Here is a 17,436-nt window from a genome sequence, read left to right on the forward strand (position 1 = left end):
CTAACCGGGGCTTCCAGACCTTTGGCCTCGGTCAGAGTCCAAGCAGCACGGATAACTGCCACAGCCACTTTTGTGCGTGTAGAAGACAGTTATCTCCCATGTCCCCCCACGCCATTGCAGTGCTCTACCTGAGTACAGCAGCATCTTTCCAGTTCTTAGTCCATAGTTAATGAAAGCTGACAAGATACGCTATTAACTTCCCTACTAATTAAATATTACTTTGTGCAGTGTCACTTTTCACACACGACCACGCTTTTGAAATGCGGAGCTCACAATGGGTTAAGGCTTGCAAACAGCAAGCAAGATCCCTGTTCCGCATCGGCAAACCTGCACATGCATAGAAGCCGGCGGCCGCGGAACTGCTGCACATCCGTGCCAGACCTGAGCTGCAGCCAGTCCAACGTGTCTGTGGCACCGCAGGGAACCTCCCGCGATCCTGATGGGTGAGAGACAGTGGCTGGACTGCAGCTCTGCGGGAAACCAGTGTATTCACTGGTTTCAAACAGAAGTTTGAGGCTTCTGCATAAGCCTCAAACAAGGGTTATGCAGAAGGTGCAGACCATCGTGTGAGACAGCGCTGAGCTTGCAGGGTAACCACGCAGGGTAACTCACGTTGGTGCTCCTCCCTGATGCCACACGTGCTCTCCCAAGTGGCCGTTCTGTTTGGAGTGCTATTAATGGGAGGGACAGGGAATGAGCAAAACCACCTTTCAGCGCGCAGAACCACTGCCACTGCCGCCAGAACACTAGTCCCAACCTTTCTGATGCGCTTTTCCTTGCGCGTTCTCTCTCAGCCTTCCTGCCCAGCTCAGCTGCAACTCCTCCTCCGCGACGCCTGAATTCGGCTTGCGCTACATCACAGCGCAGTATTAACCCGAGCATTCACACCAGCTCACCCACCGGCCGAGACACAGCGAGGCGGGACGCAAGCCGGCTCGCACCGGCGGCTCCCTCACGCCCCGCCGCAAGCCCCTCCACCCGCCGCAGTGACGCCCCGGCACCTACAGGGGGCGCCCGCCCGCCGCCGCGGCGCGGGCTGCCCCAGTGCGCATGCTCAAATCGGTTCCCCCTCCCCCCTCCCGCTCCCCTTGGAAGCGTGGTGCGCCGGGCGGGCGGGGGCGTGGCGCGGGCCGGAAGCGGCGGGGTGTGAGGGCGGAAGCCGTTGTTAGTGGCGGCGGCGGCGGAGCAGCGCGAGGGGTGACGGTGACGGTGACGGTGACGGTGTCGGTGTCGGCGTCGGCGGAGCAAGATGTCGATCGAAATCGAGTCCTCCGAGTGCGTGGGGTGGCGGCGGGGGGCCGGGGGGCACGGCGGGAGCCCTAGCGGGGCGGGATGGCCGCAGGGATGGCCTCTCCCGAGGTGATCGGGGAACGGGAGGGCGGTCGCGGGGGCGCTGTCGCTGCGGCCGAGTCCGGGCGGGAGAGGGGCCGCGGGGCTGTGGGAGCGCTGTGGCGGCGGGGAGGGAGGCTGCGGGGCCCTGTGTGTGACTCTGTGCCGTGCACCTGCAGTGTGATCCGCCTGATCATGCAGTACCTGAAGGAGAACAGCTTGCACCGGGCCCTCGCCACCCTCCAGGAGGAAACTACCGTGTCCCTCAACACCGTGGACAGTATTGAAAGCTTTGTGGCGGACATCAACAGTGGGCACTGGGACACGGTGCTGCAAGCCATACAGTCGCTGAAGCTGCCCGACAAGACCCTCATTGATCTCTATGAGCAGGTGAGTGAGTGCAGGCTGCGTATGGACTTTTCTGGTCTGGGTGTAAGTCCCTCTCTGGTGTTTTCCACTTCCCCTTTACTGATGCAGATGTTTGTCTCTTGATGCAGGTTGTGCTGGAGTTGATTGAGCTCCGGGAGCTAGGTGCTGCCAGATCTCTCCTGAGACAAACAGATCCCATGATTATGCTAAAGCAAACTCAGCCGGAGCGGTACATCCACCTTGAAAACCTTCTGGCCAGATCTTACTTTGATCCTCGTGAGGTATGTTGTACTCTCCCTAGAGACCTCACGCTGGTCTCTTGCATGACCCCTAACTCCAGTACAAGGTGCTTACTGCTGCTTTTCTTTTGCACTCTAGGAGTAAGAACGTGCAGCTTCCCAGTTTCACGATTTTGCATGTTTTATGAAGTGTTAGGGAAATTATTTGTAGCACTTGATCACAAGGCAGTGGTTTTGAAGTATACTGCAGGTGGGAGTTTGGGGTTTTGTACCTGTGTCCTGCCACATGGGATGATGTCTGTGTTGTGCTTTTCCTGTCTTTATATATGCAGAAGAAAATGTACGTTTTTGTAGCTAAAATTGTTGTAAAATAGTAAGTTATTGTTTCTGAGCGATTACATCAGCCAGAAATTTGTAGTGAAAACATATTGCAAGTGTTTCAAGGGTTGGTGTTAAAAGGAAGGTCTGTTTTGAAGGCCTAATAGGAAATTAATGTAGAAGGGGCTTCTGTTTGAAGCAGTGAATGTTTTTATGGAAAATAATGTAAAAGAATGACTTTATAAAAATAACGTCTCTCTAGGCATACCCAGATGGAAGTAGCAAAGAGAAGCGGAGAGCTGCTATTGCACAAGCCTTAGCTGGAGAAGTCAGCGTGGTACCTCCCTCTCGTCTCATGGCATTGCTGGGGCAGGTAATTCTTCAAAAATGTTTGGTAGCTATGTCAGTTTCTGTGTATCTTTGCCGCATAAAACTGCCTATGAGATCACAGTCAGTTTTATCTAGTTGATTCTCCGAGTCTATAGAAAGTAAAGCTTACATACTGCACATTTACATGTGGTATAGTTAAAATTATATTTTCTCCATGTGGCAAGGATTTAGCAGTTTTAGGAAAAGTCAGCACTGCAGGAGTAGATTTCTTGGCATAGAATAAAAACTCTGAGTGTGGAGAAGTGTATTTTCAAGGTACATACTTGTCCTGGTTCAAGCCCAGCTGGTAACTCAGCACCTCACAGCCTCTCGCTCGCCCCCCTTATTCCCTTCTGCTCCTGGTGGCATGGGAAGGAGAATTGAAAGAATGTAAATCCCGTGGGTTACGAACAGTCCAATAACTAAAGTATAATATAAAACTACTAATGCTACTAATAATAACGATAAGAGAAATAAAAAGGGCAGAGAATATAAACCTAAAAAGGGAAGGAAAAAAACCAGTAACCAGGAACCAGCAGTGCAGCACAATACAATTGCTCACCATTCGCTGACCGATACCCAGACCGACCCAAGCAGTGATCTGCCCTTCCGGGTGACTCCCCCCAGCTTATATACTGGGCATGACGTGCTGTGGTATGGAATACCCCTTTGGCCAGTTTGGGTCAGGTGTCCTGTCCCTGCTTCCTCCTGGCTTCTTGTGCCTTTCCTTAGAGGAAGAGCATGAGAGACTGAGTAGTCCTTGGTCAGAGTAAACATTACTTAGCAACAACCAAAACATCAGTGTATTATCAGCATTGTTCTCAGACTGAAGCCAAAACACAGCACTGTGCCAGCTACTAGGAAGGATAAAAATAACTGTTACAGCTGATCCCAGGGCAGTACTGTTTATGTTGTTCTTACAACTCTTTTTATTCTCAGAATGTATTCACTGATACTCTATGCAGATAGTGTTATATACTTTTTAATTTTGTAAATATCATATTCTGTGACTAAAAGCAGCTCTCTGAAGGGATTGCGTAAGATTTTGTCTTTTGAATGAAGTTCACATGTGCTTTCCAAGAAAGCATATCTGTCATATTTAGTTTCAACTAAATATGCAGTTTAGTATGCAGTTCTAGGCAAATAGATGATAGGTCAGGTAATTTAAAGGAACAAAAGGTAGAACTCACACTGTGTATGTACTGTACACTGTGTACTGAAGGTAGAGTGAGAAGGGTGAGCCTAAGTTATCCCCACTTGCCGAAAACACATTGGGGATAACGTTCTATACTGTTTGTGGTCATGAGTTTGGAAGCACAGTCTTATTTCAAGTAATTGCAGTGTACTTGTCTCAAACTGTTCAGTGTATAATTTGTAAGGGTACAAGGAATTGCTGTGTTGTGTTAATTAGAAGCAAGCTTTGATGAGGAAGATGTATGCTACTGGTACCTAACAGTATGGCTTTCAACTCCTCCAGGCACTGAAATGGCAGCAGCATCAGGGCCTGCTTCCTCCTGGTATGACAATTGACTTGTTCAGAGGCAAAGCAGCTGTGAAAGACGTAGAAGAAGAAAAGTTCCCCACACAGCTGAGCAGACATATTAAGGTGACGTTGTGTTTGCTTTGTTTATGTTTGGTATAAGTTGTTCTAGCTTGTTCTTTTCCTGTCCTTTATGTTGAGAGATAAGAGTAAACCTTCTGAATTCTTCTGTTTTCTTTCTTTGTAAATACTCCCTAGCTCTCCTTTCCTCCTCTTCCCCTTTCTCCATGTGTATCTCATCAGGAGGCCTTTCATGAGAGTCTGAAATGAGGTCCCTTAACAAGGTTGGGTGCTCATACTATTTGTCAATATGATAAATGTTTTAATTGTTTGACTTCACAGTTCAGAATTCAATTTGCAGAAGTGGTTCTTTACTTGTGCAAGGCAATACTCATGTCTTAAACTTCTGTGGGTGGTGCATACTAGGTTTTGTGCACCATTTAAGTTTTAAATGTACCAGGTCTACTAATAGGATCAGTACCTCCTTTTTAAGGATTTTATCATATAGATAGCAAAAGAGAAAGAAAACTATGCTGTAATGACATAGTAGTCCTGCAGCACTTACAATGTAGAATAGGCAGCTTCCTCCTGCGAAGGTTTTTCAACTTCAAGCAAGAAGTGTTAGGTAATTGTTTTACCAGTTCTCACAGTGAACGAAAGGGAGTTTTTTGGGTTTGGAAGCACTCATATGTTGGTATTGAGAGGGTTTTTTGTACCTTAAATTTGTGAATGCATACCTGTAGAAAATAGCTTATTTTTGCCACCAAAATGAGTCTACATTTTTGTTTTAATGAGTCGCTGGTTTAAAGTTGCTTATCAGGCTTAATTTATCTTCTATGAAACAGTTCGGGCAGAAGTCGCATGTGGAGTGTGCTCGGTTTTCCCCAGACGGACAGTATCTCGTTACTGGCTCTGTCGATGGTTTCATTGAAGTGTGGAACTTCACTACTGGAAAGATTAGGAAGGTAAATTGTGCCTTATTTTATTCACACGGATGGGTCATTGGCCAGAGCACCCAGTTTTATTCTTTGATTTTTATACTTTGTTTTCATTTCTTGGGGACTGTGAATCTGTAAAGGGTGCCTGGTTGGGTGATTCAGGTACCTGTCTGAAATCTTCACATGGGTTCATTTGTCCAGTTTGTCATAAACTTCCGTCTGCGAAGGAAGAGGGATCTGGATCATCACTGTTGCCTCTAAAATGGTAACAGTAGTACTTCTCTGTTATTACAAGGCTGTGAGGTCTATCTGATGATGCGTTATAAAATACAACTGAAGTTCAAACACCTATAATTTTGCACTTTGCATTAAAATATATTTAACTGAATTTTCTGTTTTGACTGGTGAATCTTCTGCTTTTGTTTAGGATCTGAAGTACCAGGCACAAGATAATTTTATGATGATGGATGACGCAGTGCTGTGCATGTGCTTCAGCAGAGATACAGAAATGCTAGCAACTGGAGCACAGGATGGAAAAATCAAGGTACAAATCTTTTTCTACAGTATGTTGTTGGTAGGGATGATGACCAGAAAGAGGCACTTCAGCTGCAGTGATGTTGCAGTTCCTTCTAAAAACAAGTTTAGTGTAGTTCAGAAACAGATATGTTTTGGCTCTAATGTTTTTAAGCTTCTGTGATCTCATAACAGGGTAACCACCTCTTGTTTCATTTGCTGTTTCCTCTCAGGTTTGGAAAATTCAGAGCGGTCAGTGTCTGAGAAGATTTGAACGAGCACATAGCAAAGGCGTTACATGCCTCAGCTTCTCTAAAGACAGCAGCCAGATTCTTAGTGCTTCATTTGATCAGACAATCAGGTAAATAAACTGCAAATGTGTGACCTACAGTGCAGAAGAAAAACTCCTGAATATATACTGATTTGACCTGGGATTTGATCCTATTGCACCGAGTTTTAGTGCGCAGGGGAGCATGACTGCTGAGAGTTGGAGAGGAACAGTTTGAAAGTTCAACCTTTTGCCTTGCTTAACTTAATTACTCCAGGGGTAGGGGCCAAGTACCTCTGATCTATTGTTGCTTACGCTGACTTTGCTCACTTTCTTTCTGGGAGTCTCCTAGCTTAAGTAATAGTTGTGTCAACCTTCAAAAATAACATTTTTCATGGTAAGTGTAGGGTAAAAAATCTGAGGATAACAGGATGATGACTTTTTTTTTTTTTTTTTTTTTTTTCAATTACCTTAACAGCCTGATCGTACTTACTAACTTTAATACAAGACATGAAAGTAGTTGGTTCCATCCAGTTTGGAATCACAGAATGGTTTGGGTTGGAATGGACCTTAAAAATGGTCTAGTTCCAACCCCACTGCCATGGCGTATAGTTCAGTTCCCCAGTGTCTGGCATTCTTTTTGGGCAGTGAAACAGTTCATGATATTGAAGGCCTACAGGCTGTGATTTTGGAACCGTGGGAGTGGGAGTTGAGATTTTCTACAAACTCTGGAGTTGCTTTGCAAGATCCAGTTTGTGTGTTTAGCAAGTCGATAGTGTGTCAGCCTAGTTACAGCAGTTGGATATGAGATCTGTCTGCAGAAAATCCAAGGAAGTACATCCCTCTTAATGTGGTTGGACTAAACTGAACGAGCTTGGCATTACCTGACACTTTCCATGTCCTAAGGCTTACATGTATACACCTACTGCACCTTACCTGGCATGCAGGTAATCTGTTAAAGCAACAACATGGTAAAACAGTGGATTGTAGTGGGGTATGTGTATGTAGGTGGCTGGGCTTGCCTTTCTTTCTGCTCTGAGAAAACTCAAGCATCTGTGCAATCTGTGTAAGGCAGACTATGCATAAATTATAAAATATATTCATTTAGAAGATACCTCTAGAGGTCTCTAGTGCAATATGCTTCTCAAAACACAACCAGTCTTTCAGTTAGGACAGCTTGCTCAGTCAGGTCCTTGTCCAGCTGAGTTCTCAAAATCTCCATGGATGGAGATTCCACTGATTCTGACATCTGTCCTAGGGCTGTACAATCCCATCAGAGAAAATCTTGTTTGGACATAAGGAAAGAAGTTTTGTCTTGGTTTGTTTTTACCTTTGTAACTTTTGCCATTTGCCTCTTGTCCTTTAGCTGTGAACCTCTAAGAAGAATCTGACTTACAATTTATCAGGCGTTTAGTAAGGACTTAGATATCCTTTTTCTTTTTTTTTTTAAGGATCCTTGTGGAGTGGATAAAATCAAGAAAGAAAGTTAATTGTAACTTTTAATACTAGCAAATAGTCACAAGAATACTCAAACTCTGTCCTAATCTAAGTTACCAGATGGGCAGCAACCTTATCAATCCCTTGTTCCTGCAGCTTTTAGCATCTGGAAAGTCTTACTTAACATTTGTGTAGTGCAGTAATTCTGATCCTGCACCTATTTGGAATTTGCTTGCTGCTGGGTAGATTTGGTTTGCAACAAAGTTCTTCTGTTGCTATGCAGTCACTTTGCTGCAGTTGAAAGCAGCTTAGATGAGTTTTGTCTGGTTCGGTTTCTTTTCTTCTTTAGTGTTATTCTGACTTCCTTAGTAATAATTGGTTTAACCTTTTTTGTCTACAAGGAAGACAGCAATTAAATGATCCTGAATGTTAATTTCTCTGGGCTGAATGCACCTAGCCCTTTCAGCCTCTCCTCACTGTTCTGTGGTGCTCTCCTCCGGTCATTTTAGTGACCCTTTAGTGGGGACCCAAAACTGGACACAGTCTTCTCAGTGTGACTACACCTCTGCAAAGTAGGGGGGAACCTTGATCTACAGACTCTGCCTCTCCTAGTGCATCTGGTGTGTTTCCTCAATGCCATAGCATGCTGCCTGGCTTTCACTTTCGTTTCCCTAAGGCCTGCTGGGTCCTTTCCTGCAGACCTCCTCTGTGGCTGGTCAGCCCCCCGTTGATTCTGATGCCTGTGGTGGTTCTGCAGTGGTCTGCTGTCAACATTGTGAAGCTTCTTTTAAGTCCATCTATCCAGTCTGTCAAGGTTTCAGACTTTCTCATCTGTCTTCCAAAATTGAGTTGCAGGATATGAGGCTTAGATGGTGAATTGGATTGATCCAGTGCTTGATGTCTGTATACATTTTATGTTTAATTGAATGGGATTGTGTAATATGTTCAATGGCATTAGGCTCCTGTAAAACCCAATGTCACCAGTAATACTGCTTTAGATGAAGAGATGTGTGGATCTGGAGGCAGCTGCACAGTGAACTGGCATTATGAAACATCTTATTAAGAGATGTTAATCTGCTGAAATCCTGATACATATGAACTATAGCATAAGGATTTTAACTGAAATTATAAGTTTGGATGTTGAATCAAGGACATCGAACTTAAAATTGAGTAAGTAATTTCATTCTCAAGGCTTCAGACTTCTGCTTGAAAACTGTATTCCTGTAGCCAGTAGGTAGTACAATTTAAGGCTGATACAGATCACCTCTATAATTTCATTTTAGATGTCTGAGCAAATTCTGCACAGTTGCACAGTAAGAGGCAATGGCACCAGCTTGCAAAAGAGAGAAAGTCTGGCTGGGTCCAAGGAGAGAATTCTTCTTAACTGGACAAGGCTTGGTCAAGGCCGTGAGCAAACTGACCTCGGTTAGACTAGTGACTTCTGAACTTAATTCTGTAATTCTTTTTGTCAGCTTCATAGTTTCCCCTTAAATAGTCCTGTTACCTAATATGTGCAGTGCATATTACATACAGGTCCTTGAGGCTGAAGGTCGATGGTATTTTCCTAAGCTTTTCATGGGAATACATAATAGCTTTGAAAGGGGCTTGTGATAAAGACAGCTTCTGGATTTTTAGCGCTTTTTGTTGTTACCTATTTCAGAAGTAAAATACAGTGAAGCCAAAGGGTTGTTCACGCTACCTCAGTTGCTCACTCTGTTTGACCTTTCTTTGTGACAGGATTCATGGTTTAAAATCTGGGAAAACTTTAAAGGAATTCCGTGGTCATTCTTCCTTTGTCAATGAAGCTACTTTTACCCAGGATGGCCATTATATTATTAGTGCATCCTCTGATGGCACAGTGAAGGTAAGATAGCGTTTGTTTACCCTTTATATAAATAACGTATTCAGACTCTTTGCATGTTGCAGCTGGTTTGTTATGACTGTTGGAGTCATTGGAAAAGGACTTGGGGTTATCTGCAGTAATAAGTCTTTCTGTTTATGACCTTTGCCGTAGATTGCTGTAAATGAGAACAGATAAAGTTTCATACTGTGTTCGTAGCCTGCTGTAGAGTCTGCTGTATTTATGAAAGGGGGACATAAGTGCAGTACTCTTCTGCCTGTTCCTGCTTTATTCTAGAAATAGAATTGACACCTCTCATCCTAGAATGTGGGGATTCCTTGGTCTGAAATAACAGCACTTTCTGCTTACTGTGTTGGACACATGTTTATTTTTTGGTGTTTAGGAGTCCCTTGCTGTGCAAGCTGGGTAATCTAGCATTAATATAACTGACTGTGGGAGTGGCTTCTAGTCTCGGCAAAGAGTGGAACTACTCGGTGTGTGGTAGTTAAAAGAGGAGTAAAACATTGTTGTGTACAGGGCATTACTAATAATGAAAAAATAAATTAATATAGAAGTAGCCACATTGAGTAGGGCATCAATGTAGTGCATGGAGGGGATGGGTAAACATATCTGGTTTATAGATTGGGCCTTGGAGAATGTGATAGATCTTGATTGTAGTAAATGGGGTGTTACTTCAAACTTGCACTCTCTTGCTAGACTGCCTCAATCATGGGAGTAGAATAAGAGGGTGGTACCTTTCATTTTGACTGTACTAGTATGTAAACAGCAAAAATATTCCGCAGATGATGAGTTACATTTTATTTTAAATATTGAACAAGCAGTTGCATTTCCTGTTTCTAAACAGCTAGAACAGCCTGGTGCTGGGCCTGAAGCAGCTGGAATCTGGGATGTCTCTCCCACTGATATCAGTGAGGCTTTTTTTTTTTTCTGCAATTCTTGTGTCTGTCTTGTGTAAGGCAAATTGCATGTGCAGAGTCTGCACGTATATCCGCAGATACCAGATAAAATGAGAAAGCAAGTCTGGACTCACCCCTTAGGGAATATGCTTAACGAAAGGGAGCCAGGCTGAATTTGGGTAATGGAAATTAACTTTCAGTTCAGTGGTAGTGAACTTGTTCGTGGTGTCCATGCTTCAAAATAGATATGATAACTTACTGTTTGGTGGGTTTTTATCTGCTTTAAACTACAATTTTTGGAATTCATATTTCCCTTCAGGAGCCTTAAAAAGTCTGAATCCTGAATCAGGGCTTTTTTTTTTTTTTTTTGTTTGTTTGTTCTTATTAACGTTAGTTGGTTTTGCATATCTTTCTTGTACTAGGTTTGGAATGTGAAGACGACAGAGTGCTCAAACACCTTCAAATCTCTTGGCAGCACTGCTGGGACAGACATTACTGTGAATAGTGTCATTCTACTCCCTAAAAACCCAGAACACTTTGTTGTTTGCAACAGATCAAATACAGTCGTCATTATGAATATGCAAGGACAAGTATGTACTGTTAATAGTGACCTTTCAAGTCTCTCTGTCTCATTCCTTTTGAGAATGCCCAAAACCTAGTTAATAACCTAGCCTTGGGTTAAACCCTGTTTCTTCATTTGCTTTCGTGAGAACTATTCCGTACCCAGATTATAAAACAGCTTGACTTGCAGAAAGCAAATGTAGCTATGGAAAGATCCTGTGTTCTAAACAGGCCTAGTACTGCCTAAATATTTTTGTCCTGAGCATAGTAATGAGGTGCTGTAGCTTAATCCTGTCAAATATTTTTGGGGGGGTGTCATTACAGATTGTAAGAAGCTTTAGCTCTGGTAAGAGAGAAGGTGGTGACTTTGTCTGCTGTGCACTTTCACCTCGTGGTGAATGGATCTACTGTGTTGGTGAAGACTTTGTGCTCTATTGCTTTAGCACAGTGACTGGCAAGCTGGAGAGAACTCTGACTGTAAGTTCTTAGCTTTGAGCTTTTGTGGAGTTCTGAACACAAGGATGCATTAAATGCTTATGCTGTTACAAGTCTGTAAGGAGAAGTCTTGTACTGAGGAATCTTTCACTTCTAGCAGCCATGATTGGTAACAAATGCATTCTAGAACACTTGGCTGTAGAATGTTGTCATGCTTTAAGCCCAGCCAGTAACTCAGCACCGCTTGTGCACACCCCTCTCCAGTCTCCCTCCCTCAGTGGGATGGGAAGGAGAATCGAAAGAATGTAAATCCCATGGGTTGAGATAAGAACAGTCCAATAACTAAAGTATAATACAAAACCACTACTACTACTTGTAAGGGAAGTAAAAAGGGGAGAGAATATAAAACTAAAAAGGGAAAGGAAAAAACACCAATAACCAGCAGTGCTGCACAATATGATTGCTCACCATTCACCGACGGAGACCCTGACCGAGCAGTGATCTGGGCCTTCCGGGTCCAGATCCCCCCAGTTTATATACTGGGCATGACGTGCTATGGTATGGAATATCCCTTTGGCCAGTTTGGGTCAGGTGTCCTGTCTCTGCTTCCTCCCAGCTTCTTGCGTCCCTCCTCACTGGCAGAGCACGAGAGACTGAACAGTCCTTTTTCCAAGTAAACATTACTTAGCAACAGCCAAAACATTAGTTAGTTATCAGCACCGTTCTCAGACTGAAGCCAAAACACAGCCCTGTGCCAGCTACTAGGAAGGACAAAAATAACTGTTAGAGCTGAACCCAGGACAGTCTGTCTTTAGAACTATTTTAATTTAAAAAGTTATGAAAACATCCACAAAGCCAAGAGTGGATTGTTCAGAACTTGAAATAGGGCATGTCTTGACCTGGGCTCTGTCTGATGAATAGTCTGACCAAGCTGTCAATATTTAAAGCTGTTAGGTATGCCAGCGGGGTGGGGAGAAGGAGGGAAGATATGTTCCTCTGCTTTTGCTGCATGCACAAAGCGTGTTAAACCTCAGACCAACTTTTCTCTAATTCTTGTCTGAAGAGAATATTTACTAGAAGAAGAATCTCGTGATGCATCTTTCTGCTTATTCTCCAGGTTCATGAAAAAGATGTCATTGGCATTGCTCACCACCCCCACCAGAACCTGATTGCCACTTACAGTGAAGATGGCCTCCTCAAGCTCTGGAAGCCATAGCTTGATTTTACAACGAGCTATTAACTGCCCCTGTTAGTTGCAGGTTATTGGTGTTTGTGCTTTAACAAGGTCTAAATGCACAGAGTGTGATATTTGCTCCATTTTCAGTTCAGTTTTTCCAGAGAATGACGTTTTTACTTCTTGGTCTAAATTTAGGTAGATTGATGCTTAAATACAGCATCAGTTAATTTCAGATACTTTTTATTTTTACCAGAGTAGCCGAAGCAACTTCAGTGAGTGTTTTTTCTGTCTCCTGAAGTCTATACTCTTCCTACAGTGTTTATAAAAGTTGAATGAACTAGGAACTATGTACACTTCAAAGTAAGTGGTTGGTGACTTCCTAGAATGCAGTAAAATACTTTTTTTTGAATGAATTATGTGGAATGGGAAAACTGTCTCTTCTCCACTGAAACAAGAGGCACAGTTTTCCTGGAATGCAGATAAGGCTACTCTACCCTCAGCTTGAAGGCAGAGGCTTTTCTAGTCCAGTGAGTTTTTCTGTGTTCAGTATTCACTATGTTTTTTCCAATTTTTTATATATTAAGTAGTGTCACACAGCTTCCTTGGAGCCTAACTATTCTTCCTCATCTCCCAGCACTTCCTGCTATGAAGCTGCCTAATGTGACAGTGAGATATAGTTGGGCTTTTGTTATGGGTGGCTTTTGTGGTTTGTTTGTTGGGGTTTTTTTTTGTCCTTTGTTTTATTTCACTTCCAGGCTCAAAGGAATTATTACTTGGGCCCTCTTCCTGTAAGTGCATAATGTTTTCAGACCATCTTTAACTGAAGTGAGCCGCGTGGGATCAATACTTTAAAACATGCAAAAGCTGGTTTACATAGGCCAAGTTCCTAGTGCTGTGACACTGCACATGCTACAGTTGCATTGGGCTTTTTTACAGTTTACTCAGTTTAGCTTCCTATTTTCCCCAAAAGGCATGGCATACTCTAAGTAATTTTTAACAAGGTTTTTGTTTCATTTAAAAATTCCATATACCTGTGAACCCAGTTGAGGTGATACTTGGGTCCCACACTGGATAGACACTTCAGGCTCTTCAGTTTGGAGCAGATGATGATTCTGTTTCAGATCCTGACTAATGCACTCTGCGGTGAATGTGCACAGGAATCTTCCGAAGTATGACCTAAAATATTGCTTAAATTTGAACTAATTGGGCTTGATCTTTACACAAGTGTTGGTTGTCAGTGTCAAGTTCACTTTCCTGTGCACTTAGTTGGTCTGTGTTAATACTGGTCTAAAGAGATGCAGAAAAAAAAAATCAGCTTTTGTTCACTGCAACTGTAGTGCTTTGTTCTGTTTAGCTGTAATGTTTTAATCGCTAAGCTTTTTTTACTTCTCTCAATATTGCAATAAAGTTATTTTGTAGATAGCAGAAAGTGATTGTTTTTCCTGCCTGAAAAGACACCCACGTGTCAGAAACATCCGGCAGGGATACATCTGAAAAGCTCCATTGGCAATTACTACTTGTGATACAGAAGAAGATCTCGACACAATACTTTTAATGTTACCTGACCTGTGCTTTATTTTGCCTTCAGATTATGCAAAACTGCTCATCCTCAATGCAAACATACCTTTCATTTTTCTTTGAAAGAGAAGCAACTGTAGCAAATAAAACCTGGAATGCTGGGTGTTTAAACATTTAAATAGATTCTCTAGCTTAATGTGAGAAAATCTGGCATTTCTTATGATTGTTAAGAGTTGTAGTTTATTGTGTCAAGTACTTGAGACAAGAGGTGAAATGTATTAAAGCTTATGCAAGGGCAATGGTAAAACTCCTGGGCTGCAGGTGCAATTTGCAAAATTGCTGGCAGTTGGCACAAAAATACCATGATGATCTGAACGATAATTTTTTTTTTTTTAATCAAAACCCTGCATTTTTCTTTTTAATGTAAATGTTAAGATTTTTAATGTAACCTAGGAGGACGTTTTCTCTCTGGCTAATCAGCCTGGTGTTACACCGCTTACTCAGATGCAAGACTTGAACAAGGCCGCATCTAGTGGTTTAACTAACATTAAAGCAAACATTGTTCACCTTTGTTTGTTGCTTTGTCCTTGAAATATTTTGCTTGGAGCTGGTGAGGGCAATCATACATAGAGGAGTGCAAAGTGCTCAGCAGGAGGAGTGCCACGTAGTGACAGCCTCATACGTCAGTTCATCCTCCTGTGTTTGGACTGGGGCTCAGTGGGTGAATTCCAGCCTGGCTTGGGTGGAAGTGGGTGCATGTGGGTATGTTCTCGCAGAATACACATGAAGGAGCTACTGCCATCTCAGTGAAAATAAGTGTTCCTGTGTTCCTGCACAGACTGGTGGGTGTAACATTTTTAATGTTACGGAACATGTGATCTTGCAGATAAGATGTCTACCACTACCAGCTTGTAATCTGCAAATGTAAATCAAGCCCTCCCTTGAGTTGTACAATTTAGAGAGACCAGTTAAAAACTGAAGACTTGATCTCAAAAGGAAAAGATCCTCTGCAAGTGTCTTATAAAGCAGCCAACTTCTCTTGAGGTCTGGGAGAGTAGGCATCTCCATGGATGCGTGCCAGACCCTGTGAATCCATGATTCTGCATGTTGCTGAGGGATTTGAACCATGAGCCTGGGAGAGAGGGCTGGCCTTTGGTGTGGGGCACCTTGGTAACAGGAATGTTCACTTGAGGTAAGAAGAAAGGAAGTATGTTGCTGAGCTTTGTAGGAAAGGTTAAGAGCATTTATAACTGACTTCTAACATCGAGTACAGCTTTTCTTCACTTCCTGCCTCATGTCTGCATGGCTTTTGGGAGTCCTTAAGCATGGTTACTTCATCTGCACTTCCTGTTGGTGACGTGGACAGCAGTGTGTTCACTGTATAGCTGTAAATAAACCCTATGACCTGGACTATAACCCTCTTGCACTGGGGAGCCCAAAACCAGACACAACGCTTCCAGGTGTGGCCTGAAGTGCTGAGGAGAGGGGGAAGTGCTGAGGAGAGGGGAAGGATCAACTCCCTTGACCTTCTTGCAACTGGGATATCATTAGCCTTCTTTCCAAAAACAGCACATTGCTGGCTCATGTTCACTACTTGGTGTGCACCAGATGCTCAGGTTTCTTCTCTACCCTGCTGCTTTTCATCTGGGTGGCCCCCATCATGTCCTGGTGCCTGGGGTTGTTTCTCCCCACGTGCGGGACTTTGCACTTCCCCTTGTTGAACTTCATGAGATTCCAGCCAGCCCATTTCTCTACCTGCCCAGGTGTCTCTGGATGGCAGCACAACCCTTTTGTGTATTAGATGCCTCTCCCACTTCTGTGTCATCTGCAAATTCACTGAGGGTTTATGTTGTCCCATCGTGCAGATCATCACTGGAGACATTTAACAGGACTGGAGCTAGTACTAACCAACCCCTGCGCTACACTGCTAGTCATTGGCTTCAAACTAGTCTTTGTTCCATTGGTCACCACCATCCGGGCTTGGCCATTCAGCCAGTTTTCAGTCCACTTCACTGCTCATCCATCCCCCTACACCAATGGCTTCTCTATGAGGACCTTACAGGAGACAGTGTCAAAGGCCATGCTGAAGTCCAGGTAAACAATACCTACTGCTCTCCTCTCTTCTCCCAGGCCAGCCACTTCATTGTAAAAATCTATCAATCAAGCCGGTCAACCATGACTTCCCCTTGGTGATGCTGACTACTACTGGTGACTTTCTTGTGGGTGATGTCCTTGGAAATGGTTTCCAGGTTTAGCTGCTCCACTGCCTTCATGGGATTGAGATGAGGCTGATTGGCCTTTAGTTCCCTGGATCCTTCTTCTTGGCCTTGAAGACAGAAGTGACATTTTCCTTCCTACAGTCTTCAGGCACTTCCTCTGATCGCCATGGTCAATGAAAGACCATGGAGACTGGCCTCACGACGACATCTGCCAGCTTCCACAGCGTTTGAGGGTGCATCCTGTCAGGACCCATAGACTTATGTATGCCCAGTTTGCTTACGTATTTCCTGACCTGATCCTCTTCTGCCAAAGGGTACATCTTCCTTGCTCCAGACGTTCCCCATGGTCTCTGGGATTCCTGCTGGCCAGTGCTGCTAGGAAGACGGAGGCAATGAAAGCGTTCAGTACCTCAACCTTTTCCATGACCCATGTAACCAGGTGCCCTATCTCATTTGGCAACAGGCCCACGTTTTCTCTAGCATTTCCCACCTGTGTGCTTACAGAAGGCCTTGTTTTTGACATCCATGACCAAATTCAGCACTAGTTGAGCTTTAGCTTTTATAACTTTATGCCTGGATGCTCAGACAATGCCTCTATGTTCCTCCCAACTTACCCATCCTTGCTTACACCCTCTGGTGCTCCCTTCAGCTAAGGCTGCTTTGACCTTCACTGTCCCAAAAAGCCCCTGGTTGGTGAGCATGAGGTCCATCAGAGCACCACTCCTCCTCTATCATTTGGGCCAGGAAATTCCCACTGGTGCACTCCAGAAACCTCCTGGATTGGTTGTGCCCTCCTATGCTGTCTTGTCAGCAGGTAGCAGGGTGCTTGCTGTCCCTCATTCTTTGGCCACTATAATAACACTGCTCACCTTACCTCCTAACAACACACAGAACCTGTTATTTCTTTACCTATGGTTTTAGAAAAGGATGGCTTAAAGCCAACCTTGCATCTTCCAGTGTGCCTTACTGATGCCTTGAGCACCACTCAATCATAAGCTGAAGCAGGACCACGTCTTCCCAGACGAAGCTGCTAATGAAGAAATCATACGGCAAGTTGCTTGCTTGACCTTGTGTCATACCACAAGTTCAAAGCAGATTTGGGACCATTGAGTTTGCTCCCCTGGCCTGAGCAAACTTCTTGCACTGCTGCTGGGTAGCAGGTAGACAAAGCACAGGTAGTAGAGGACGGTTAGAGTTAGGGCCCTGAAGTCTTACAGGCAGAAGCAGAAATGAGAGCAGGCTCTTAAATGAGCGTGCAGTGGGCATTCCCAGTTTCACAGCAAACCGGTGGCACAGCAGAGCTGCTGGATTTCTGGGGAATAAACAACTCCTACATGCTTGGTGCACAGTGGAAAGAATTACTGTAATAAACTAGCACTGTAAGCTTGATGAAATGCATTTGGTGTTGTTGAAACTGAAACACTGGAATGCAATTTCTAACACCAACTC

General features: G+C 43.9%; 1 protein-coding gene across 1 annotated transcript; it reads left to right on the forward strand.

Annotated features, from left to right (window-relative positions):
* Window positions 1-1,120: 1,120 nt before the first annotated feature.
* On the forward strand, window positions 1,121-14,339 carry SMU1 (SMU1 DNA replication regulator and spliceosomal factor). Its single transcript, XM_030469928.1, has 12 exons — window positions 1,121-1,275; window positions 1,509-1,719; window positions 1,827-1,979; window positions 2,518-2,628; window positions 4,102-4,230; window positions 5,010-5,129; window positions 5,530-5,646; window positions 5,849-5,976; window positions 9,058-9,184; window positions 10,500-10,667; window positions 10,963-11,115; window positions 12,191-14,339. Exons 1-12 carry the CDS (start codon window positions 1,250-1,252, stop codon window positions 12,287-12,289), a joined length of 1,542 nt encoding a protein of 513 aa, XP_030325788.1. The 5' UTR covers window positions 1,121-1,249; the 3' UTR covers window positions 12,290-14,339.
* Window positions 14,340-17,436: the final 3,097 nt, after the last annotated feature.

The sequence above is a fragment of the Strigops habroptila genome, chromosome Z, assembly GCF_004027225.2.
Source record: "Strigops habroptila isolate Jane chromosome Z, bStrHab1.2.pri, whole genome shotgun sequence".
NCBI classification, from domain to species: domain Eukaryota; kingdom Metazoa; phylum Chordata; class Aves; order Psittaciformes; family Psittacidae; genus Strigops; species Strigops habroptila.

What these genes read in the sequence shown, in the direction of transcription:
- SMU1 (XM_030469928.1), top strand. Translation starts at nt 1,250, where the DNA reads ATGTCGATCGAAATCGAGTCCTCCGA. An exon ending in TCATTGATCTCTATGAGCAG is followed by an intron (nt 1,720 to 1,826) that starts GTGAGTGAGTGC and finishes CTCTTGATGCAG; the next exon opens with GTTGTGCTGGAGTTGATTGA. An exon ending in CACAGGATGGAAAAATCAAG is followed by an intron (nt 5,647 to 5,848) that starts GTACAAATCTTT and finishes GTTTCCTCTCAG; the next exon opens with GTTTGGAAAATTCAGAGCGG.